At 38.6% G+C, this 22,856-nt stretch overlaps 1 protein-coding gene across 8 annotated transcripts in view; it reads left to right on the forward strand.

Moving 5' to 3' along the window:
- The window catches only part of LOC120544364 (disks large homolog 4), a 68,316-nt gene that overhangs the window by 27,502 nt on the left and 17,958 nt on the right, over positions 1–22,856 (forward strand). For 5 of the 8 annotated variants that reach the window (XM_039778042.1, XM_039778036.1, XM_039778037.1 and 2 more), the window contains exons 2-3: positions 5,162–5,323; positions 14,097–14,153. In XM_039778042.1, coding sequence (XP_039633976.1) covers positions 5,162–5,323; positions 14,097–14,153 — 219 coding nt within the window. Of the gene's footprint in view, positions 1–5,161; positions 5,324–14,096; positions 14,154–19,451; positions 20,207–22,856 lie in introns of those variants that run through there. The other 3 variants (XM_039778038.1, XM_039778039.1, XM_039778043.1) reach the window with 2 other exon arrangements.

A 22,856-nucleotide genomic window follows, 5' to 3' on the forward strand; every position in this document is an offset into this window, starting at 1 on the left:
GTGAAGAAAGCCCAACAGCACTTAAGGGATTTTATTTTTATTTTTAGAGAAAGTCTTAAGTTAGTTCGGGACAGTAATGAGCTTCAAAACAAGTATCTTTTACATGTTTTGATGTTGGACAATTTGAATTGTGCTGCTGGGCATGGGCACCTTCGTTATCTCCAAGTGGGACAATTTACTGATTCGAGGTGATGCTCAATATGAAACAATATGAAACACCTTCACTCTGCAGCCTAGGAGCCCCACTGCAGTCAATAGCAAAAAATGTTTTACTTGTGCTGTTGTTTTTTGGGGACTTGATTTATAATAATACATTAATAAATACATTATAAATCATAAATAAGTCCACTCTCCTTAGCTTTAGTGTCACTTGGCATGCACTCTACAAACTACACTCTTAGAAAGCCATCTTTCTGTGGTTAACATGTTCAGGTAGAAGCTTTGTATTTGCTGTCAACGGTCAGCTTTACAACTAGATTGGATTGACTACATCCAGCAACAGACTTACATCTGGGTGAAGTGGGTGAATCTAGAGCATCTCCATTAAAATCCTTCCTAGTGCAGATATTGCCCCATGGTAAATGTAAAATCTGTTTTTGTTGCAGCATACATAGCTACAGGACACTAACACTTGTAAAGGTGTTGTGCTGAGACACCTTGGAGATAGTCTGACGCAAGCATCTTAAAATTGGCAGAAGATGAGTGAATTTTCTGTCTTCTGAGGCTTACATGTACTGTACATGAAAAAAAGGTGTTGGCTGGCAACAGCAAAAGTGATAATGCAAATGAGATGAAAGCTGTGTTGGGTTTGGCACTTGAGAGTGCAAATCAACTGAGAAGGCAACAATGACTGGATTTGAAGAGAACGTTCAGATGACCATCACAGACAAACATTGTTCTCTCACCAGCACTCTGTCGAAGTGACAATGAGCGATGATGTTAAGGAGCTAAGGAGCGAATTTGTCATATTATTTTGTACATAACACCATATCTGATTTACAAAAAAAGTCTACAAGTATTCAGCTTGTGTGGCTGTTTTATAGGTGCCAGAGTGTTGGTGTGAGGGTTTGCTCTACTAACATCCAGCAGGTGTTCTGGCCTACATGTAATATGTGTAGGGAGGTAAATTAATCTCTATATGTACTGATGAATGAACTAAAGCTAGAGCCTGGGTCGCTGTTAAAACAGGTGGCACACTTATGTCTCAATGAGTTTTGTGTAGTTATGTCTACTGATTGCAGCATAGTAATAACTGTTGGGCATGTTATAAAGAAGTTTGAAGTACAAACTGTGTGAGGTAAAATCCAAAGGTATAACATTGGCTGCATAGTTGCAGAGAGACAAAAAGCAGCAGAAGGTAAAAATATTATATGTGAGACACAGGTCGATCGATATATTAATATTTGTGAAAAACTGCAATTGTGTTTTTTTTTAGACAAACTCAAAAAAGCTGTTTATTTTCAGACAATCTATCATTAGAAGTGGCCTGAAAAGGAGAAATGTGGCTAGTCTGTCTCTGTGTTAAATTTAAACACATAATTTAAACATCTCTTTATATAACTGATTCAAATGTGGTTTAATTCAAGCACATTTACCTGTCCAGATTTACTTCATAGAGAAGTATTGTACAACTAGATTCCAGCAAATGGTTCATTCTGACAGGCTGTGAAGCTTCACAGAGACTTAGCACCCAGCAAAAAATCCCTCTGAGTTCATCACAGTAGCAAATGTTAGAATTAATCCAAATACAGAAAATGGATTAATCATCATTAAAGAAAATGCAAATAGATGAACTTGCAAAAGCTTATATTCTGTGAAGATGCAGTGGGGAGTTGCCTCCTTTAATTTACACCTGAAGAGCATCTTATGATTCCTGTAACACCTTACACATCAAATGTTTGCAGTTTCTTGGAAATGATATGCCTGAGAGGTGAGGTTAGCTTTCATCACATTACCAAATGCACAGTAATTTAAAAGCTCAAGCTTGGTCCTTGAATTACAAACTGAGATGATGGCAGATGGAATTTGACATTTGCACTACATTAAGTTAACTCAAAAAGAACAGCTTATTCAGCCACTCAGTGTGCAGTTCTTACAGTATTATAGTGCAGAAGGGCCGAGAAATGCAAACTGCAAACTGTGGAGATGGTCCTTATATAGACCTTGTTGCAGTGGTATTTTAGAGAGCCATTTGTACAGTTGAAGCAGATTTCAATTGCTGCAAGCTGTTATAAACCCCCTGCTTGTGAGAAAGAAAACTTAGGAAAACAAATTCTCCAATTATGTTTATTAAAATAGATACTATTAAAATAGATATTATGTCCTATCTTATGTTTGTTGTATATGTATTAATCCAGCTCAGTGTTATTATGACATGGGAGTGCATACTATGTATAATAAGAAAATAATTTCTACTATTTTCTTTGCCTTTCTATCTCTATATACTGCCAACGTATCTTCATAAACCAGATAGGCACCTATTGTTTTATTGCCTTAGTTAATATATTCACCAGTATGTTGGATAAGACACAGCTCTCATTACACAGTCAAGGAAATAATCTTTCAATTGACATTAAGACATTAATACTTGTAATGCCTTTAATAGCAATAATATAGTACTTTATTGGACCAAATTGAAAGTATATGATAAAAGTCAAGATGTTTATTTCTACAACTTCAAATCATACAAACAGTAATACTGTAGTGTGTATTGCAGGCACAGATGCACATTCATTGTCTCGAACTAAACAACATAGAACAATAATAAACAGTATAAAAAAGGCACTTATTAACAAAAGGTTTTTGTGGACCATGGACCAAGATGATGACACAATATCACCAATAGAATGAAGTGCATAGCTCTTACAGAAATAGTGGGGATTCCAGATGTTGTCAATTCATCCTTTCTAGAGTTTGTTTTATATGAGTTCTGATATGACTAGCTCACTTTTTACCTGTGGTGCAATATTTCCTTGCAACAAAGCAATTTAAGTGCGAGATTCAAATGTGGGTATCTCAAATTGAAGAAATGCCACCCTTTCAAAGGCCTTTAGCTATAACAATCAGACAATATTTCATGGTGAGTGAATTGCTGTGAAACTGTGTAGCTTATGCTGCAGGTATGGATCTGTGTAAGAATGTATGGACCGGAAAAATACTAACTGCTGCTTCACTTATCAGAAAGGTTAAGGTGTCGTCATATCAAGAAAAGGTTCGCTGTCTTTGTTCTGAGGACTCGGAGCCTCCTGTTTTCATTTTAGCCATGTAATTAGGGAGTGACTGATATCTGAAACACCAGGCAACGAGTAATTAACTAGCTGGAAAACTGTAACGAAACTTGATAATACAGTACTGTACCCAGGTGTTTAGTGTCCCTTTGTTGTTGACTGGCCAGAATTTGCCTCTCAGTGATGGATGTTTAGAAAAATGCTCCTTACATGAATCCATAGTATTTGCATTTGTCATAATTCAGCTTCTCATACCAAAGAGAGGATATTTCCGACAGTATTCATTTACTTTAACAAATTGTCTGTATTTTAGAAAGTTATGTTGTTGTGTCCTATTGTGCTACACTGGGGCAACAATCATCACAATTCAGTGATCGGAAATGCACCTAAACCCCTCTCCAGAAGGACACTTTGTAACATATAAGCATTGACTGCCACATCCCCCACCAGTGGGACAGAAGGCAACATGGCAGCATGAGTGGTCATGCAGGAAAGGGGGAGGCATGGGAGACCAAAGTGCTCAGGGCTGCTGTGATTAATGTACCTAATTTACAAATCAGTCCGAGTTTTAATTTTTAAGTTTATTTATAATTTTTTGTTAATGTTTTCCTTTTATTTCATACAAATCTTTCTTTGTAGAGTTTACTGATATAGACATGATTAAGATTAGTTGATCAACCAGCAGTTGTTCATATAGGTAGTTGGTGTTATACAGTTACATAATATTTAATGTGTTTACATTAATGTAGCAATGCCCGCCTGTGCAGTGCTTATTAAAGAAAAATCTGTCATTTTCTGCTCATCAACCTGCGATTGTGGAACGGTGCTTTTAACAACTATTCATTTTCTCTATGGTCCACCCCCATGCTGCTGTTTTCTGCTTCCCTTTATGGACAGTCTCACTTTTTTTCATTTTTACCCATCCCCCCTCACTTTCTCCTTTATCTTCATCTCTATTTCACTCCCTCTCTTTCTTGCTGTCTCAGTGCAATGTGATCCAGGACCGGTGCTGGCAGCCCCAACTGTGGCACTGCAATCTCTGCTCTGCTCTGGTTGCTAGGCAGCCTGTCTGAGACAGGGCTCGGTGATGCACCTCCCTCTCCGTCTGCCTCAAAAAAAAAAAAAAAAAAAAGAGAACGTGGCAGAGCTGGCCATCAGGCCATCAGCCAAAATTCAGATGATCCCTCCAAATTTCTCTGTTTTCAGAATGTGCTGCTTCACATCTGCAGTGCAGCAGAGCATATTGTGAGCCTTGGGGGGCTTCAGGAGGGTACGGATTTATAGCAAAAACACAAGTGCTAACCCACAGGACAGGGTGGCAGATCTCCACTGTGATGCTCCCCACCTTCTGATGTGTTTGTGATGGAAAATGCTGTGTGCAGATTTTGTGTCATCACGCCAAGAATGAAACCTACCATGTGTGGTTAACACAGTGGGCTGCTGGCAGGCTGCCCAGGTGTGGGTTATCGGTAGGGGAGTAAGGCTACTAGAAAGAAGCTGCATATTCTGCTACTGAAGAGTCACTATGAGTCATGGATCTGGTTGCTCCATGTGTGTTGTGGAGGACGATCGCTCTGCTCAACGCACAATGGCAATATTTTAAGGCCTCTGTGATGTCTTCACTTTGCACTTGTAGGCGTCACACATGTTATGTGATATACAAGATTTGCAGATTGCCCACATTTAGCTAAAAATGCCACTGTGATGGAAATACAGCTCTGTGAAGGGAGTTTGACATTTACACCATTATGTTTAAAAGAGGACATGAATGAAAGTTTACAATAAGGCTGACAGGGGATTGTGTTTGTGATTTAAATATTATCAACTCTAATTGTTTTTTAATAAAATACACTCAGCCAAGCCAATTGCTGCTAATTACACATGAGACCTGTTAAGACTGACGGCCCCATGTGTGTCTGTATGTGTCTCTGTAGAAGTACAGGTACCAGGATGAGGAGACGCCCCCCTTGGAGCACAGTCCAGCACATCTGGCTCCAGGGAAAAGTGCCGAGATGCTTCATATGAGTGACAAGAACCTCGCTGCCATGGAGGCCATACATGGCTACACACCACACACACATATCTCTCCTGTCAAGGTAGGACTCACAAACACACACAAACACACACACACACACACACACACACACACACACACACACACACACACACACACACACACACACACACACACACACACACTCATTCATGTATGATGTTTATCATTATGTAACACTATTACAACAGCACAATCAGTCAGTACTTGGAATAGGGCTATTACTGTGTTAAATTATATGCATGTTTGCTATTAATACAAATGCTAGGTCTGAAATCCCATGTTCACTCACCAGACAGATGTATAGTCATGGTCAGTTGTGGTTTCCCGTATTCTCCTTTGCTTCATTCAAAGACATAACATGCGCTTGTTAAATTTATATCAGTTCCAGTTAGCTCACAGGCAAGTGGTTCATTGCAACACAGTATCTTTTATTACTTTGCACTTAAAATGATGTGTTGTCTATTTTGAAATTCTAATTCTGCAACATAAATACTTTGATGGGAATATAATGTAGTTATGAGGAAACCCGGCCTCCATGCAACTTTAAGTGTCAGATCAACTTTACACCTGTTTGAACATGTATACTGGGCAATTTGATATCAGTGCTTAACAGGATGAAAATTTAAGTGCATGTGGACACAAGATGCATTCAGTAATCGGATCACCTGAACCATTTTAGATTTACACAGTCAAATAAAATTCATTTGTATAGAAAAAATGATAAAAAACAAAATAGCCTGACTGGCACAAGTAGTCACAGTTACAGAACCCCTGAAAGAAGACCTTGACACTGGAAAGCTACTGTACACTTACATTTTGAAGTGGAAAGAGTAATCCAGAACTTTGTAAATGTTAGCTACTATCGAAACAGCTCCCAGTACAGACAGTTGGCTATCTTTTTTTACAGTATTTATTTAAGACACAGGTCTTACAACTGCAAAATCCAATTCAGAGAAACAAACCTCTATGAGAGCTCTATTACAATGAAGGAGACATGTATACAGACAACATAAGAACTACTGGTCGCACTGTCAAAAGATACAGCTGACATCAGTGGGAATCTGAGCAGAGTCATGTTGCCTGGAGTACATTAACAAATACATACTGTCGCTACAAATGCAAGCAGGTGTAAGCTGTAATGTGCACTTAATAACGATCCATCTCATATGCCCACACATGTTATTTAACAGCCTCACTGGCTATTAAGACTTAAGAGCTCCTTCCTTTATTTGCTCTGAGGGGGAAAGTGTTTCTTTATTGCCTACATGGGAGTACACTGAAGTCCCTGAGGAGCAGATATGTACATTAAAATGCTCTCTTTTAATGAGCAGAGAGGAGAGGCTGAGTTATGGTGCGTTACCACTGCTATTTAAAACATACACAGCCTGTTCAGTAGTAGTAGTAGTTTATTTGAACATGTAAAAAAATAAAATATATATATATATATATACACACATACATACATACATATATAAAATTAAAATGACATGACATGTACTTCTCAGCACAATCTACCAAAATTATTATAAGAGATTTCAAATTAAGAAATTCCCATGTTCAAAAAGGAGTAGGAAGAAGTTCATAAACAAACTTTTCTAGTCCTACCCCCTTTCTCTATTTTTATCCTTTATTTAAATACAAAACAATTCAACACAATTCTTCTTTACATACACATACACTGTATATCTACCTACCTACAACTCACATATACCCATGCATACACAGGCACAGATGCATACATACATGCATACACACACATTTACACTTGTTTTTTTCTCCTCTCTTTCTTTTCCATCTATCTTCTTCCTTTCCGTCTATCTATAGTAAATCAAATAATAACACATCCATACTAGACTTAGTATATAGGTCCAGGAACCTAACAGTCAGTATACAATACTGAGTCCTTTTCGTATCCATTTAATATATTCATTTCAAATAGTCTCTTGAAATTGCTCATTGTTGTACATGATTTCATCTCTTCACTGCAGCTGTTACATACATTAACTCCTTTGGTTGTTAGTCTTAAGGCTCTCTTCTGAAGAATAAAAATAGGTTCAGTGTTCGTTTTATAAGTGTTTCCACACACTTCCAAAAAGTAAGTAATATATGGCAGTATGAAGGAACAATACAATGTATGCAATATGCGTTGATTTAATAGGTAATTGGTTTTATACAGTATAGCAATTGATTTGGATATTTTAGCCTTAATATAGTGTATATGTGGCTTCCAACATAATTTTTCATTGATTATTACTCCCAGAAATTTAAGTTCTTTTACTTTTTCTCTTTCAATGTCATTTATCATAAGTTTTTTGTGTAAAGTTATTGCACGATTACCAAAAATTATAAATTTTGTTTTATTTAAGTTCAGTGTTAGTTTATTTGCATCAAACCAACTTTTCATCTTTTTTAATTCATTTTCCACTGTATCCAAGAGTTGTTCCAAATTTTTCCCAGAACAGATTAAATTAGTGTCATCAGCAAATAAAATAGTTTTCAATTTTTTTGACACCTCCCATAAATTATTTATATACAAGCTAAACAGCAATGGTCCCAACACTGACCCCAGCATGAGCTGTGGGGTCATGGAGGTGCTCAGTTTAGGAACACTGTCAAATTGAAAAGTTTTGGCAATATGGAGAGTCGGTTCCCATAGTCATATAGGACACTAGAAACAATTCATTATATGGCACAGTGCACACACAATTATTAAATAATGAGCATAAAATCAGCATATCAAATGAGTAACACAGGTTAATAAAATCCAGTAGAAGATGTAAGGAAATACCCTGTGTCAGTAATTAGCAAAAGTTGTTTTATGTTTTATTATCTGATTCTGTGTCCCTTCATTTACTGCTCACTGGTCATTTGCATTTAAAAAGGACCTGAACAAACAGCAACTTGAACAGAACAGAATGAACTGCTGACTACTGGGTTTTCATTTAATGGGGATTGTTCAATGAACAATAAGCAATGAAACAAGACAGAGATAAACAAGCACCAGTCATAATCTTGTTGCAGTAGTTTTGTTTGTCAGTCCCAGTATGTCTCTGACTCTTAGCTGCTTTGTCGAGTCAAAGTGTGAATCCAGCAGCCACTGTAGCTGGTGGTTGACAACTGAAAGGTGTTACATGTCAGTCTCTGTTTAGTCTCGCATTGCCAGACCTAGCTCCACAGCGCTGTGGAGTAAGGTCTAGCTACATCACACATATATTCTAGGATAGGAGGAAAAATGCTCTGGGTTGGCAATGCGAGACTAATCACTGCCAAACGGTCTCGAAATGTTCCAGTTAAATAGTAAACATATTCTTTGTAAATTTTTATGATCATTCACTGAAAGAACCAGGCATGTACTTCAGTTGATTCAGACTATTCTGTGTTAAACCAGATTTTAGGGGTGATGTACTGTAACTGAAAAAAACGATATTGTGCTGATGACGTTGGCTTACTGAACATCTGATGTGGTGTGCACATTTAAAGGGTCCAATGTGTAGAATTTCTCCCATTGCGATCATATATCGCAATCAACTCTCTCGCACCACACTGTTAAAAATACGTATTACAGCTACGGTAGTCTTCACGCTTCAAAAGCCGGTGTCTTGCTCTTTTCAATAGCCTTTTTCTTTTTCTGGGCGAAGAAGAAGACTCCTGTTCCTGAAATTTGGATTTTGAATACGTGTGGTCCTCCACGTGTCCTTCTTCAAACTTGCCGGGGCTGGGAAGCTACGATACCCATTAACAGCATTAGCCGCACCTGTGAGTTTATCATGTGACAGTGAAAACGCGAAAGGTGAAGCAGTATGTCCTGTATGTCCCTTACTGGCTAAAGTATTTCAAGTAGTGCTGTCAAACGATTAAAATATTTAATCGCGATTAATCACATTAATGCCATAGTTAACTCACGATTAATCGCAATTAATCACACATTTTTATCTATTCTAAATGTCCTTTGATTTCTGAGGCAAGAGTGGCTGGTCGTCATAGCGGCTATGGTTTCCCCCGACTCATTTCCTGGTTCTCGTTCTCCATAACCAACGTAAAATCAAGGAGAGGGTTAACTTTTCCTGCTACAGGTTTCCCACCGTGGTCAGAAAGAACAGAGGAGACACTTTGTTTCTCTCACTGACTGTAGAGTCACTACTCGCTCCGAAGCTAATCGGCGTGACGAGCCTACTAGCTATGCGGCTCGCAAGCCCAAACAAGTGTGTGCGGCGCAGCGTGCGTCTGTTCTGTTTCCGGTCTGTGAAATTACGAATCCCACTATGGCCACGCCAAGACCCACACTTCAATCACTATTATTGGCCAGGCGTCCAAGGTAACGTAACCCTATTTGTTTAGGTCCTATCCCCTGACAAATCCGCTATCCTAACCACTCGAGGTGAAATGCCTAACTCCAACCAATCGAGCTGCTTCGTAGGGCGGCTCTTGGCGTGGCCATAGTGGGATTCGTAATTTTGCTTCCGGTCTAGCTAGATCCGAAAGAATGTTAATCCTTCTTTAACTGTCTATGCGTTAATCGCGCGATAAAAAAATAGTTGCCGTTAAAATATGGAGTGTCTACCCCAGTTCATGCGAATGCAAATGTAAAATTTCAAGCCAAAAGGAATACTTGGAATTGATGGTGGTGGTAAATATTCATGAAAAAGGACAAGTTTGTGAACGGGCAACACAGATTTTGATAATGAACAACTAAACACGTTACACACTGGACCTTTAAACACAGGATCCAGTGGTGCCATTCCAACCTTTTATTGCAATGCAGTGAAATGGTTTACACTGCTTAGGGTTGGTGGATGGTGGATGATTTTGTCTAAACAAAAGCATATTTAAAGAAAATGTCACAGATCTTAATATAAAATATAAAACAATCAATAATAATAATAAATTATGTTGAACTCATCTTGACTTACATCATGAACATGGGCACTAGTTTGTTTTGAGTCACTGTCAATGCCACATAAACTGTCCTGCTGCCATACTTACTCTGCCAAAAATGGTTATTAATCTACACTTAAAAAATTCTGAAAATAGTCACCAACAAATACACAATTTACTCTTTTTTGAGTAATATTTGCTAATAACTGCGACTTTTTTGAAAAAGGAAACCGTATTTGTGACCTGTTTCAAAAGAAAAGTAAAGAGAAACTTGAGGCGGAGTATTGAGGCGGAATTTGGAAAATGGTTTCATTCACACAGGATATGATTTAGATTGACCTTCATTATAGGTAATGAAAGTGTGGGCAGTCTGCATTTCCGCATCAAAATCTGTTAGTAGGAGAAAAAACACTTTAGTCAAGGACCATCAAAAGTAGAAGATTTTTCAATATGCACAGTATGCAAGTTCCCCCACAGGATGTTGATGTCACGTCTTTGCACAGCTAAATAATTTTACTGGCTGTCCAACACGTCTGTGTTGTCCTCAAGAGTCTTGACCATGACTATCTTGACTTCAAGTGCATTTCATTAAAATCAGGGGACAAAGTGCATTTTGCTGGATGGGTGCTTCAGTACAAGCCATCTGTGATGAAGGAAGGAGCAGAATCATCACTACAAGGCAGCCAAGCTGAAGAAGCTGCAATGTAACTTTTTGACTGCTCATCATCAGTCAGTGTTGTTTGTATAACATGACTTTGTTATTAATGGATTTTTTTTCTAGCATGCTTCTCTTGGGCCTAGGAGCTTTTTTCAAGTCTTGATGTTGTTTTAACCAACTATCAGCAAAGGGTTACATTCAAAATAAATACAAAATATAATTACATAATCACCATATTTAGAACTAAAACCAATGCATTGTGTGGGTTTCACGCATCATGTAAAATGCACTATAAGGTACTTGATGTAAGATTCCTGACACCATGCGCTTGGAAATAAATAAATCCTTTCAACTAATTATTTTAATCAATAGAATTTGTTCCAAAAATATTCACATTCTATTTGATTGACACACTAGTCAAGTGTGAATGCACTTTGAAGGCTATAACACTTTGACATAATCTTCTATATTTTATCTTCTATCAAACAACCCTGTTTTGATTCCAGCTCGATTCCCTTGTTTCATGTCATATTATCTGTCTGGCAAGCATACTATGTAACTAGCCTGAGTGCTAGAATCTAAAGCACTAGATTCCTTCACAAATAGATTAATGTGACACAGAGAAACACCAAATACAAACTGAGCTTGAACAGCTTTGACAGTGACAGATCTAAGATCTATGAGAATCTAGTATGTTTGGCTCCTCGCTACCTTGTTGTCTTTAGACCACAAAAGCACTTCTGTCTGGAAGAATGTGGTTTAAAACTAGGCCATAAAAACGTCTTATTCATATTGTCCCTCCAGCTCGAGTTAATACTTTTGTGTATAAATACACTAGTTTTATAAGCCTAAAACATAAAGTCCCCTCTCTCCTAACAGACACTTTGGAGATCTCCCCCATTTGCAAAAGTAAAATTCTGGTGCTCTGCTCAGTATGTCAGCAGATAATACTGAATCTAAAATATAGATATGCGATACAAAACTGTCTTACCTGTATATGTGAAGTGGTGGGGGAAAATAACTGAAATTAAAATTATTGCAATAATATTTTATTTTAAGACACCTACAATGCAGTAAAATACCATATTGAGAATATTCTTTCCTATCACATGAAAGGCAGCATGATGATGTTGTTCACAATGTTTTGGGAACCAGGATTGGCCCTATTTCTATTTCTGGAATACTGCCATTATTTATGAAGTCTTGTGTTTCTCTTCAGGGAAGACTTCAGACTGTGAAGAACAAGGTTAACTTAGTTAAAAGTGAATTGTTTGCATCATTTTATGTCAGTGGTCTGCATCCTTGAGTGAAAGCATAAAAATATATAAAAGTAACTCAATCCCAGGCTAATGTGTGGCTGTGGACAAACACTGTTGGAGCCATTTTGTTTTTTACTCACTCAGCTTCATGCCAGTGATTATGAGCATATTGTGAATTCTGCTGTATTCATGAGGGACCTGCAAGAATTAACATTTATACCTGATGAGTTATAATAAAATAAGTGTAACTGAATATTAAATCTGAGGATAACATGATGAAGACGAGGGTTGTTTTTTCCTATTTGTTGTTTATGGTGATGATTTTGATGATGAGAGTAAGGCTAATGATGTGATGAGGATGATGATGACAGAAGTGGCTGGTTTATCTCAGCACTTTGTGTTACCACTTGCACTAGTATTGCTTGCTGACAGTATCATGATGACCTCATTGGGGCTTGACATTTTGGTTTTGTGATCCTGTTCATTACTGTGTGATATGATGAGTATTTTCAGTGGATAACCTGGCCTGCATCACTCCCATATTGTCTTTTGATATCTCTTATTAGTTGTATGCTTTGCCTTCCTTTTTCCACACCACACAACCCCCCTCCGGCACCCCTCTCCCTGCTTGTGTTTGGTTCCTCCTGGCAGCAGAAAGCTCAAGGAAGTTGGCACAAGGTTGCCTGTTTGAACCTATTCACCAAGCAAAGTCTTCATGGGGCAGTGTGATTAAGTACATTTCAATCAGGAGAGAATTAATTTAAACAGTGTGAAACAAGTTTAATGGAAATGGTGCATAATAGGTTGATATGTTAGAGTCTTTGGCGATTAGACTCCATCGCAATGTTAATTGACTATAAAAAATATAGGAAATAGCCCCCCAGTGGAGGCTGGACACTGGTGGAGGTGATGAAGGGATAAAAGAAATGTGAAGCGTAGAAGTACGGTGGCCCTCAAGTGCCAACTGTATAGAAGTCTTCCTGAAAGAATTTAGGCTGAGCTTCATTACTGCTATAGTTAAATACTCTCTGTTGCTGAAAAACTAAATTCTGCCAATGTGCCATTGAGCAAGGCACTAAAGTCCAAAATGTCTCCAGTGGAGCCATTAATAGAAAGCCATGTCTATATTAGGAAAGAGATGTGCACATATAGTATTTGTAAGTATGGGGATCAGCATGAATTTACCTCCCAGGTAGTCCTACTTGGATCAGCAAATACAGCTGTCCCAACATTCATACTTTAATGACGTGCTTTGCTGCAATGTAAAACTTTTCCAGTGGGAAAATGACGTGAAAAAAATGGACTGCTGCTGTTTGTAAAATTCATAGGGTGCATTGTTTACAGTACCAGCTTCAGCTGTGCAGGGTAAAATTATTCTGCTTTAACAAGCGTAATGATCCACTGTTCTTTAATGGTTAACTGATTCTGAATAAGCTGTTTTTTATTAGTCCATCAATACGTTATCAATGACTGGTGGGGAGAAAGAGGTGCTACATCATCGAGCATGTTATGTTGTGTATTTTCTGTTCTATTTTTGGTCTTTTTTTTTAAATGTGTAGTTTACTGTCAGTGCATAATATCATCAGATTAATAGATAAAGGCAAGTGCCTCATTTGCATAATTATTGTGGAACCCTTTTAGTGGTCTGAATATATTTAAATACCTGTACAAAATCTATAAAAGAATGATATCTGTTGTAAACATGCATGTATACACAGTTTTTCTGTTTTCCCTGAGAGTGTCCCCTTTTATACAGATTTTATGCAAAACTGTACTATATGCTTTCTATATAGCACACTGCTGGAAGTTCCCAGTGTTTTGTATGTGACATACATATCATATTCAAAGCATCTAGTATAAGCTTAATAGAGATTTTATTAATAATACACTTCTGGTTTTTTTTACCTCTGCTGTGAACCCAGAAAAAAACACAAAACAAAACAAAGCGGTACCCACTTTTTCCCCCCTGTACCCATCTGCATGCCCTGCACAATTACCCTCTCCCTTATGTTGTTTTGCAGCCTGTGTTGATGTCTACGGGACACACTCCAATGTACACCTCTGCTGTTTCCACACTGGTAAGAGCACTGCGACCCAAGCCGCTTCGTCATTCTGAAAGTTACCGGTATCATCATCAGTCATCATCATCAGTCTGATTTGTGTCCTCCTTTCCTGTCTTTGCTAGATTTGGTGACATTCAAACTTTGGCTGTCTGATTGCAGACAGACAGCTGCTCCATTCAACGCCATTTTATCGGTACTGCCAGAGTATGAGGTCATTTGTTTTCTGATGATATCAGTGTGTTCATACTCATTGTCATTCAAATCTCCTCTGTCTGACAGATTTGTTCTGCTTATACTCAATTACTATTTTTGGGCCTGTGAAATCAAATGACTGGGACTGAAAAGTTTTCAAATGTTGTGCTTCAATCAAATTATATTGTTTCCTGGTTTATTCACATTGCTACTACTATTGTGAACAATCAAAAAATGTGCATTGTGCATCCTGTTTCATTGTAAAGAAGTCATGGTTTTACCAGCATATTTCTCTAGAATCAGTTTCTCAGGTTGGATTTTGAAAACACACAAAACCTACGGTGGCTGACAGGGGCAAACACAAACACTTAAACACACACAAATAGACAAAACACAAGCAAATTAAGGAAACATCTTCATTAATTTGACACATGCGCAGCATTTAGCAAATGCGCTGCAAATACACACAACACAACCAATTACACAAACACGCTGCAAATACAGAAACGAGGCAAAAAGAAAAGCACACAATCCCCGAAAACAAATGCAACAAAAAAAAAACGCTGCATCCAGACTATACAACAGAAGTTCTCCAGGCCTCTAGGGGGAGCGCTAAGTGGAACAGCTTGATTTTCGACCCCAAGAGAGAGAGAGAGAGAAAAAAAAAAAAAAAAAAAAAGCAAAAAAAAAAGGCGGGGCACGTTCAATCTCAGAATAGTGTTCACCGTTGCGAAACGGTGTGCAACTGCTTTGAGATCATAGACTGTAACTATTAACTCTATGTTGGATATATGTTTTCTCTCATTTGGTGGGTGTGTGTCTAGTTTATTGGCTCAGGTCACAGGTGATACTCAATCAGCAGAGTCTGTAAACTCGTGGAAATAAAAAGGCAGAGTGCTCTCTCCCCATGGGGTTGAAAATCAAGCTGTTCCACTTAGCGCTCCCCCTAGAGGCCTGAAGAACTTCTGTTGTGCAAACTGGATGCAGCGGTTTTTTTGGTGCGTTTGTTTTCGGGGATTGTGTGCTTTTCTTTTTGCATCATTTCTGTATTTGCAGCGCGTTTCTGTATTTGGTCGTGTTGTGTGTATTTGCAGCACATTTGCTAAATGCTGCGCATGTGTTGTCAAATTAATGAAGAAGTTTTCTTAATTTGCTTGTGTTTTGTCTATTTGCATGTGTTTCATAAAGTTGCAGTTTGTTTGCCCCTGTCAGCCACCGTAAAAACCTATTCTGAAATATGTAAATCAATAGAAAAGTACCCATGATGCTATGAGAAATGAGTAGAAATGAAACTAATCCTAATGTGCATCTGTGACAGCTTCAGTGGTATGTGGAAGATGTCATATAGTATGAGGGTCAGATAGATAGATACAGTAGATGTAATCTGTTTGCAGGTCAGACTGAAACCTGTAGGTGTCAGTGTTAGACTGTACAGATTGACTTTCATAACCTTGAAAAGATGGCTATGCTGCTTTCTCAATAAAACAGTTTTATGATCAGACAGGTTGCATTAGCCTCCTGCACCATGAATTTCCTAAACGATTTTGTCTGTCATGCAAGACAGCAAAATATTATACAATGGCAGAGGAATTCATACTAAAGTGCCATTAGTTATTCCCTACTACCAAATTATCCTTTATAAATATAGCCTACGTGTAATGGAAAACCTAAACGCAAAAGCTAGTTAGAAGTGTACTTGATTAGAATTATTTGTTAAAGGGAAAAGTCAGGATCCTTGGAAGGGGCGGACTATAAAATATGGCACAAGTAGTTTCTCTTGTAACAATACATAATTTCTTTGTATCCCTTCCCTCACACATATTCAGACGTATTTCATTCTGCATATGCATTACATTTTTTACACTGGTTAGGTAGAGTATATGTTCTGTCTCTGAGATGCATTGCAGTAATAGCTATGTGTGTGCATGTCTTTGCAATCGGTGTAGTGCCTGTGTGCTTCTCATTGATGTGTAGGTGGTGTCGTCAGTCTGTCTCTTTATTGCTTTAATGGTGTGGGGTTTGCCAGTACCACTCCAGGCCCCACTGATTTATGGTTAGGATCGTCTCTGGAAGCACTGCAATGGTTTGGCAAAGTAAAATGAGGTCTTTGGGTTATGTACATGATTTAGCGAAGAGGTGCTTTAGCTTCAAATTACATCTATTTTTTTTTTTTACTTAGGGCATAATGTAATTAGAAATTATATTTTTTTTTCACACTGCCCAGAACTTTGATATCGATCTGTGCTCATATTAATGGATCGTCCTACTTCTTCTACTTTATATGACTCTATAAGTCTGCTGTTCTATGTCCCCCTTTTATTAAGATGACATACATTTTTGTGAGGGGTGTTTTGTTTTTCATGCTGCTGTGATTACGTTGAAAGTTCATGTTCTATCAGCAAACAAAAGATCTGAATAAATGCTTTTATATACCACATTGTACACATTATATATTGCTATACAAGGAGGGAATTCCATTATTTGCTCTCTTATCCTAAAACAATATTAAAGGGACAGTTAACCAAAAAATCAAATATACACATTTCATCTCACCTGCAGTTCTATTTATCAATCTATATTGTTTTGGTATGAGTTGCCCAGTGTTAGATATCGGTCATAGTGATGTCTGCCTTCTCTCCAATATATTGTAACATGATGGCACTCGGCTTATGGTGCTCAAAGTGCCAAAAAAATACATTTGAAAAACTCAACAGCAATGTTTCTTTTCACAAATTATGACTCAGTTACTCAAGATAATCCACAGACTTGGATGTGAGCAGTTTCATGTAGAAACTATTTTCTTTCTACCTAAGTAAACCTAACAACCATATCACCACACAGAGGGAAGCGTACTTGTGGAAGTCTTTCTCGTAGTCCGACATTGCTAGCTTGTGGAGATTAGTTTATAGCTAACTGATACTGCTAGCTAACACCACAGCTCAGCTGAGGAGGATGCCATTATGTTTCCATCTCGAGCTGTCACAAGCACGAGCCTCTCGTCCATGAGTACGTTTCCCTCTGCCCCTCATGATTTCTGGAAAGAAACATTGCTGTTGAGTTTTTCAAATGTATTTTTTCAAATGTATTTTTATCGATGGCACCACAAGCCAAGTGCCATCGATTTCTGTTATATTCGAGAGAAGGCAGACCTTTCTACGGCCAATATCTCCAACACTGGGCAACTCACACATCAAAACCATCTAGACTGATAAATAGTACTACAGGTAAGTGGAAAAATTTGATTTGGGGGTGAACTGTTCCTTTAAGAAAAGGGTCATTTCAAAAAGCGAAGGCTAAGCTAATGAGCATCCAGTCTTAAACCTTTAGTGTTGCAGCAAGGGTATTTCCCTGCCTTGCCAGTGAATCCCAGACATTTAGTATTCAAGAGGCCGTCAAACTTCCCATGGAGACATAAAAGCAGGCTCCCCTGAGTGTGTGTGTGTGTGTGTGTGTGTGTGTGTGTGTGTGTGTGTGTGTGTGTGTGTGTGTGTGTGTGTGTGTGTGTGTGTGTGTGTGACTCTGAAGAAGCAGGAAAAAATACTACAAGTAGCCTAGCTGAAAACATTACACAACACATTTTCCATTTACCTTCACCTGATGAACCGGGAGTAAGAACCAGCAGGCATTAATTGCTTATTGAAGACCCCCATCGCCCTGTTTATGTTACACTCTGGCTCTTCTAATGAAAAAGGATGCATATCACTTTCTCTCCTCTATAACCACAGAGCTGTTTCTATAAACAATACCTTTCACACAAATCCTCTTTAGACAAAACAGTCAACCCCTCCCAGATGAGTTTGACACTTTAGCAAAAAAAGGCAACAATTGTATTGTAAGGATTCAATTACTGTTTTATGTAGAGTTTCCCAAAGAGCTCTCCATTATACCCTCCCCTTTCTGCTCTGCACTCTTGTCTTGTTGGTATCTGGTTTCTATCTTCATTTTCTTCATCCTCCTTACTTTCCTTTAATAAAAGTTTAAATATCCCCCTGCAGCTTCGGTGTAATTACAGTGCAGCAGCAGCTCAGGTCCTTTGGGAAGGAGAGTGGAGAGAGACAGAGGGAAGAAAAATATGCATGCACAAAGAGAAGGAGAGAGCTGCTCATGCTGAATGGCGGAGTAAGACAGATAGAGTGGGCCTTGCAATTGGAAGGGTGAGAAAATTAGATAGGTAGACAGAGGTATTTTTTTTAACAAAATGAGAACGTCAGTTGACAGCTTGTCCTTCAGCATGTCCTTACATAAGTCTGTTCAGTGTGCATGTCTTTGTGTGTGTGTGTGTGTGTGTGTGTGTGTGTGCGTGTGTGCGTGTGGGTGCGCATATATATATTACAAGCCTGTCGATCCATCTGTCTTTCGAAAAAAGAGAGCTCAAGCGAGCTGTGACAAAAATATGTGGATTTAAATGGGAATTTTACTCTTCTTTTTGTAAGTAAGTGTGTGCTTTTGTAAGGCTACATCCAGCATTTAATAATTAATTTGAGGAATGAAAATATGGCAAGCATGCAAGTAATTTCCTTTTCAAAACATCCTGTCCTATTTGTTACTCTCCTTTAAGTGTTTTGCTGTCCATGGTGCTGAATATATTTGCAGCAAAAAAAGGCTTTAAGGCTTGAGGGTCTTAGATTAACTTTGCCTCAAAATGTTGGATTTTGATGAGATGAGGAACATGTTTCTGTTCAAATCAAAGCAAAATTGCAGTAATATGCATTCATCAAACAAATTGCTGGAAAAACATTTGCAAAGATTTCCGATCCTTACTAAAACTGAAAACACAAAAAAAAAACATACCAGGAAAACAACAGGGGACGAACTAAAATGAGCTGATGTCAAGCTACGTTTTTCCATCCTCACTGCCATCACTGCAGTTTAGGTTTCACTATTCAGACTGACTGACTGTAGAACTGAGGCTTACAGGTCTCCAGCCCCCTCTCAGTTTCAAGTGCTCCCGAGTCAGGCCAGTTGGAGCTGCTTGTCCTTCTAAGTTCAGACAAAGTATATTTTCTCCCCCTCTCACATCACCAGCTTCAACATTATACAGAGAGACAGCTAAGTAATTGCCATCAAACTTTCCTGCTCGCTCCTCTTTCCCTGAGCAGTGGAGATGGGAGGGGTACAGTACAGTAGCAGCAGAAAATATGAACTGCATTCTCGCTGAGCACAGACCAGTAGCAGGGAGGCACCGCTATCGCAGTCCACTGCCACGGATGACGAAGACTGGAAGGATCTATTTGTAAATGCTCATTTTTACTCTGGATGGGTGATTTTTGAAGACAGGACAGTTTTGTCTTAGAAAATAACAGTCTTATCAGCGATGAGTAATTTTTATAACTCAAGCCTTGGGTTAGAGGATGTTATTGGGCTTCTTCAAATGAAGTCTTCAGCACAGCGATTCAGCAAGAGGAAGACACTAATTGGCCTGTGCTTTTTCTGTGATTTTGGATTTAAAATTGCATAAAGGTGTATCCTTCATCCACATCTTTGGTATTATGTTTTATTTAGATTGAGTGGAAAGCAAAGCTGAAACTGCACATGTTAAGGTAAAAGATATTTTTTTAATTGAGGCAATCTGGAAGCTCTGGTTTCTGCTCAACTGTTATGGCAGGGCCTAGACCTAATGGCACGCTTTGCAATAATGCTTTTGTGGTATTGTTAAAAGCAGACACTTCTAGAGAGCACTCAAACTCTCCTAGCCACACACTTGGTGGGTGTGGATGTCATTTTGGGAGGTGAGCAGGGTTTGCTCCCAGTATCAGACACGATTTACATTTCGGCACTGAAGCAGAATGTTCATGTCCGTGTGGTACGCCAAAAAGATGGGCTGCCGGTTCCTCAACAATGTACGGAAAGCCAAGAAACAGCGACATCATAAGATGGTAGGCATGTTTTTAACATGTTTACTCTTTTTTACTATGCCTGTACCTCGATATATTTGGGACATCTGAATGAAAATGCCATTTTGCTTAGTGGCTCAGTAAGAGGTGGTGCTTGAATAGTATGTTTGATTATGTTATTATTATGGTAACAAGGCTTTGTTTTGTTTATCTGCACAGATAGAAAACTCAAGGCTATGGCTGCACTTAAGGCCCATGATAGATATTTTAATCACATTGAGCCTGAGTAATCAAATCTGATAATACTAATCAAATCCCACTCAGGCTGTGAGTGTGTGTGTGCGTGTGTGTGTGTGTGTGTGTGTGTGTGTGTGTGTGTGTGTGTGTGTGTGTGTGTGTGTGTGTGTGTGTGTCTGAGTCCTTCTCTAATGGTGTGAAAGTGCAGTTTCTTTTGTTCAATATTTCAACAAAGGGCTGCATGTCGCCACCAACTTCACAACCCCATAACCAACACACATACAACTATGCTGCCACCTTTTCCTGCACTTCACAGATATGCGTGGGACTTAATAAGAAGCCAATAAGTGAGCCATGGGAATAATGTGATGTCCAAATTAACCTCTGTCATACACTGCACTAAAACCCACACCAACATTTCACACAAGTTCTGTCCTCTCATCTCCATTTCTTTAACAGTTTTGCACAAACCTAAGGTAAGGGTCAGTCTGGAGTATTTGGCACTGTTATCCATCTGTACCTCTTTCTCTCTTAAACAGAAGAGCTGCAACTTAGACGCACACTACAATCCTGCATTAAAGCTACGCATAATGCTTACCTGCTTTATTGCTTTTTATATATTTTTTATTTTATATTGCTTTCAAAAAAGTCATTGTCTTTATCAAACACATGCCTTGACATTGCGTATTTCAACGGAGGTCATTATCTTGCTTATTGAGCGGATGTTTTACGTGTTAAAGGCTTTGCTGCTGCTGCAAGGTGTGCAGGACATGCAGTGTTAAAGCCACTCTAATGCAACCTCTGGTTTGTATCCAGTGCCAGCTCACACGTGACATCATCCTATTTGATGATATTGAAGTATTCTTTGCACACTTAATCTCAACGGGGAAAGGCAAATACAGCAGCTGGTGTTTTAAATATCCTTAAGCTTAACTAAACAGGTGAATGTCGTTATTATACCTCATTCTACTATAAATGTCCATCGGTATAAAAGCTACTAGACACTAGGGTCGCGAGCCCTTAGACAAACGTATAGAGCAGTATAGATTGATCAGATCACCTGAAAGTCTTGTGATTCACATAATCAGGAGGGAACGTACAGTATGTAGCTACATCTTTAACAGAGGCTAAAGCTTGTGGTTTCCAGTGCAAAATTGCCAGTACAAAGTCTATTTATTCAACCCTAATGGGGAAAATATTGATTTAAACACACTGCTTCACTCTTTTGCTGCTCTGTTTCTTGCCTCAGCACAGCACATGTAGAAAATTGATAGATATTCTTTTATTTAGGAAATGATTAAATCACACATCACACTGTAAAATCTGGGAATCAGTGTAACAAGAAAAAATCTAAATAAATCAGTTATATTTGTCTTTGAACATGCATATTCCAGCACTTTGCTTGCTGCATATAAATCCATCAAGAGGTAAAGGTCTGAGTTTGGATGGATGGTGGTGCTGCCTGTACAGACATAGCAGAGGACGGGTTAGCTGAATAGGTGGTGCTAAAATATAGGTGGGAAGAGCAGCCAAACACTGTAAATCCTAACAACCGCGACGTGGGACGACTTGACAGAGCAGAGAGAGGGAGAGAGGGCTCTCTCAAAATCCCCGCAGGGAAACTGCCTGCACTGGGCTTAGATTTCTGCTGGCTATACTCATTATTTCTGTCTCTAGATAAGGATGAATTTGACGTAATGTTCAGCAGCACGGCCCGTTGGACACAGCTACATGGTGAAGCTCTGCACAGGCGCTGTTATAATCAAACAGTGTGCAGTTAAAGCCGAGCTCTGGCGTTTTGTGGACGGCTAAGGGAGAGTTTTATGTCTTTACCTCATGTGGATGAGAATTCTTTCTTTTTAATGGCAACAATATTTAATTGAATTGAATTTTATTTATAGTGTCAAATCATAACAGCAGTTATCTCAGGATACTTTACAGATAGAGTAGGTCTAGACCACACTCTATAATTTAAGGCCCAACAACCCCAGTACGTTATCAGATGTTAGAGCAGGACAATAATATGGTGGGGTTTATATTATTTAGCATACCCTCATTGATATAAAATAATTGGACAAAATAATGGAAATCTTTGTCAGTATAATGCAATACAATTCAACAAAATTGTTTTCTTAAAAGCGGTGAAACTGCGTTTAGTGTGGTTGTGTGTGTGTGTGTGTGTGTGTGTGTGTGTGTGTGTGTGTGTGTGTGTGTGTGTCAGAGCTGTCAGAGCTGTGAAGGTCAGCAGGCTGATTTTATGCTGCTGTTAGCTGTTCTGTAAGCACTTCAGATGCGCAGCGTCTCTCCCATGCTAATCAGCGTGGTACAGAACAATGACAGAAATAAACACAGGAGTGTTCTCCAACAGTGTACTTTAAATAACGGTGTATCTACATCTTCCAACATCAGATACCTTAATGATGAGAGTGAATCATTGAAAGAACCATGAAAGAAT

Source organism: Perca fluviatilis, chromosome 16 (genome assembly GCF_010015445.1).
Source record: "Perca fluviatilis chromosome 16, GENO_Pfluv_1.0, whole genome shotgun sequence".
NCBI lineage: Eukaryota > Metazoa > Chordata > Actinopteri > Perciformes > Percidae > Perca > Perca fluviatilis.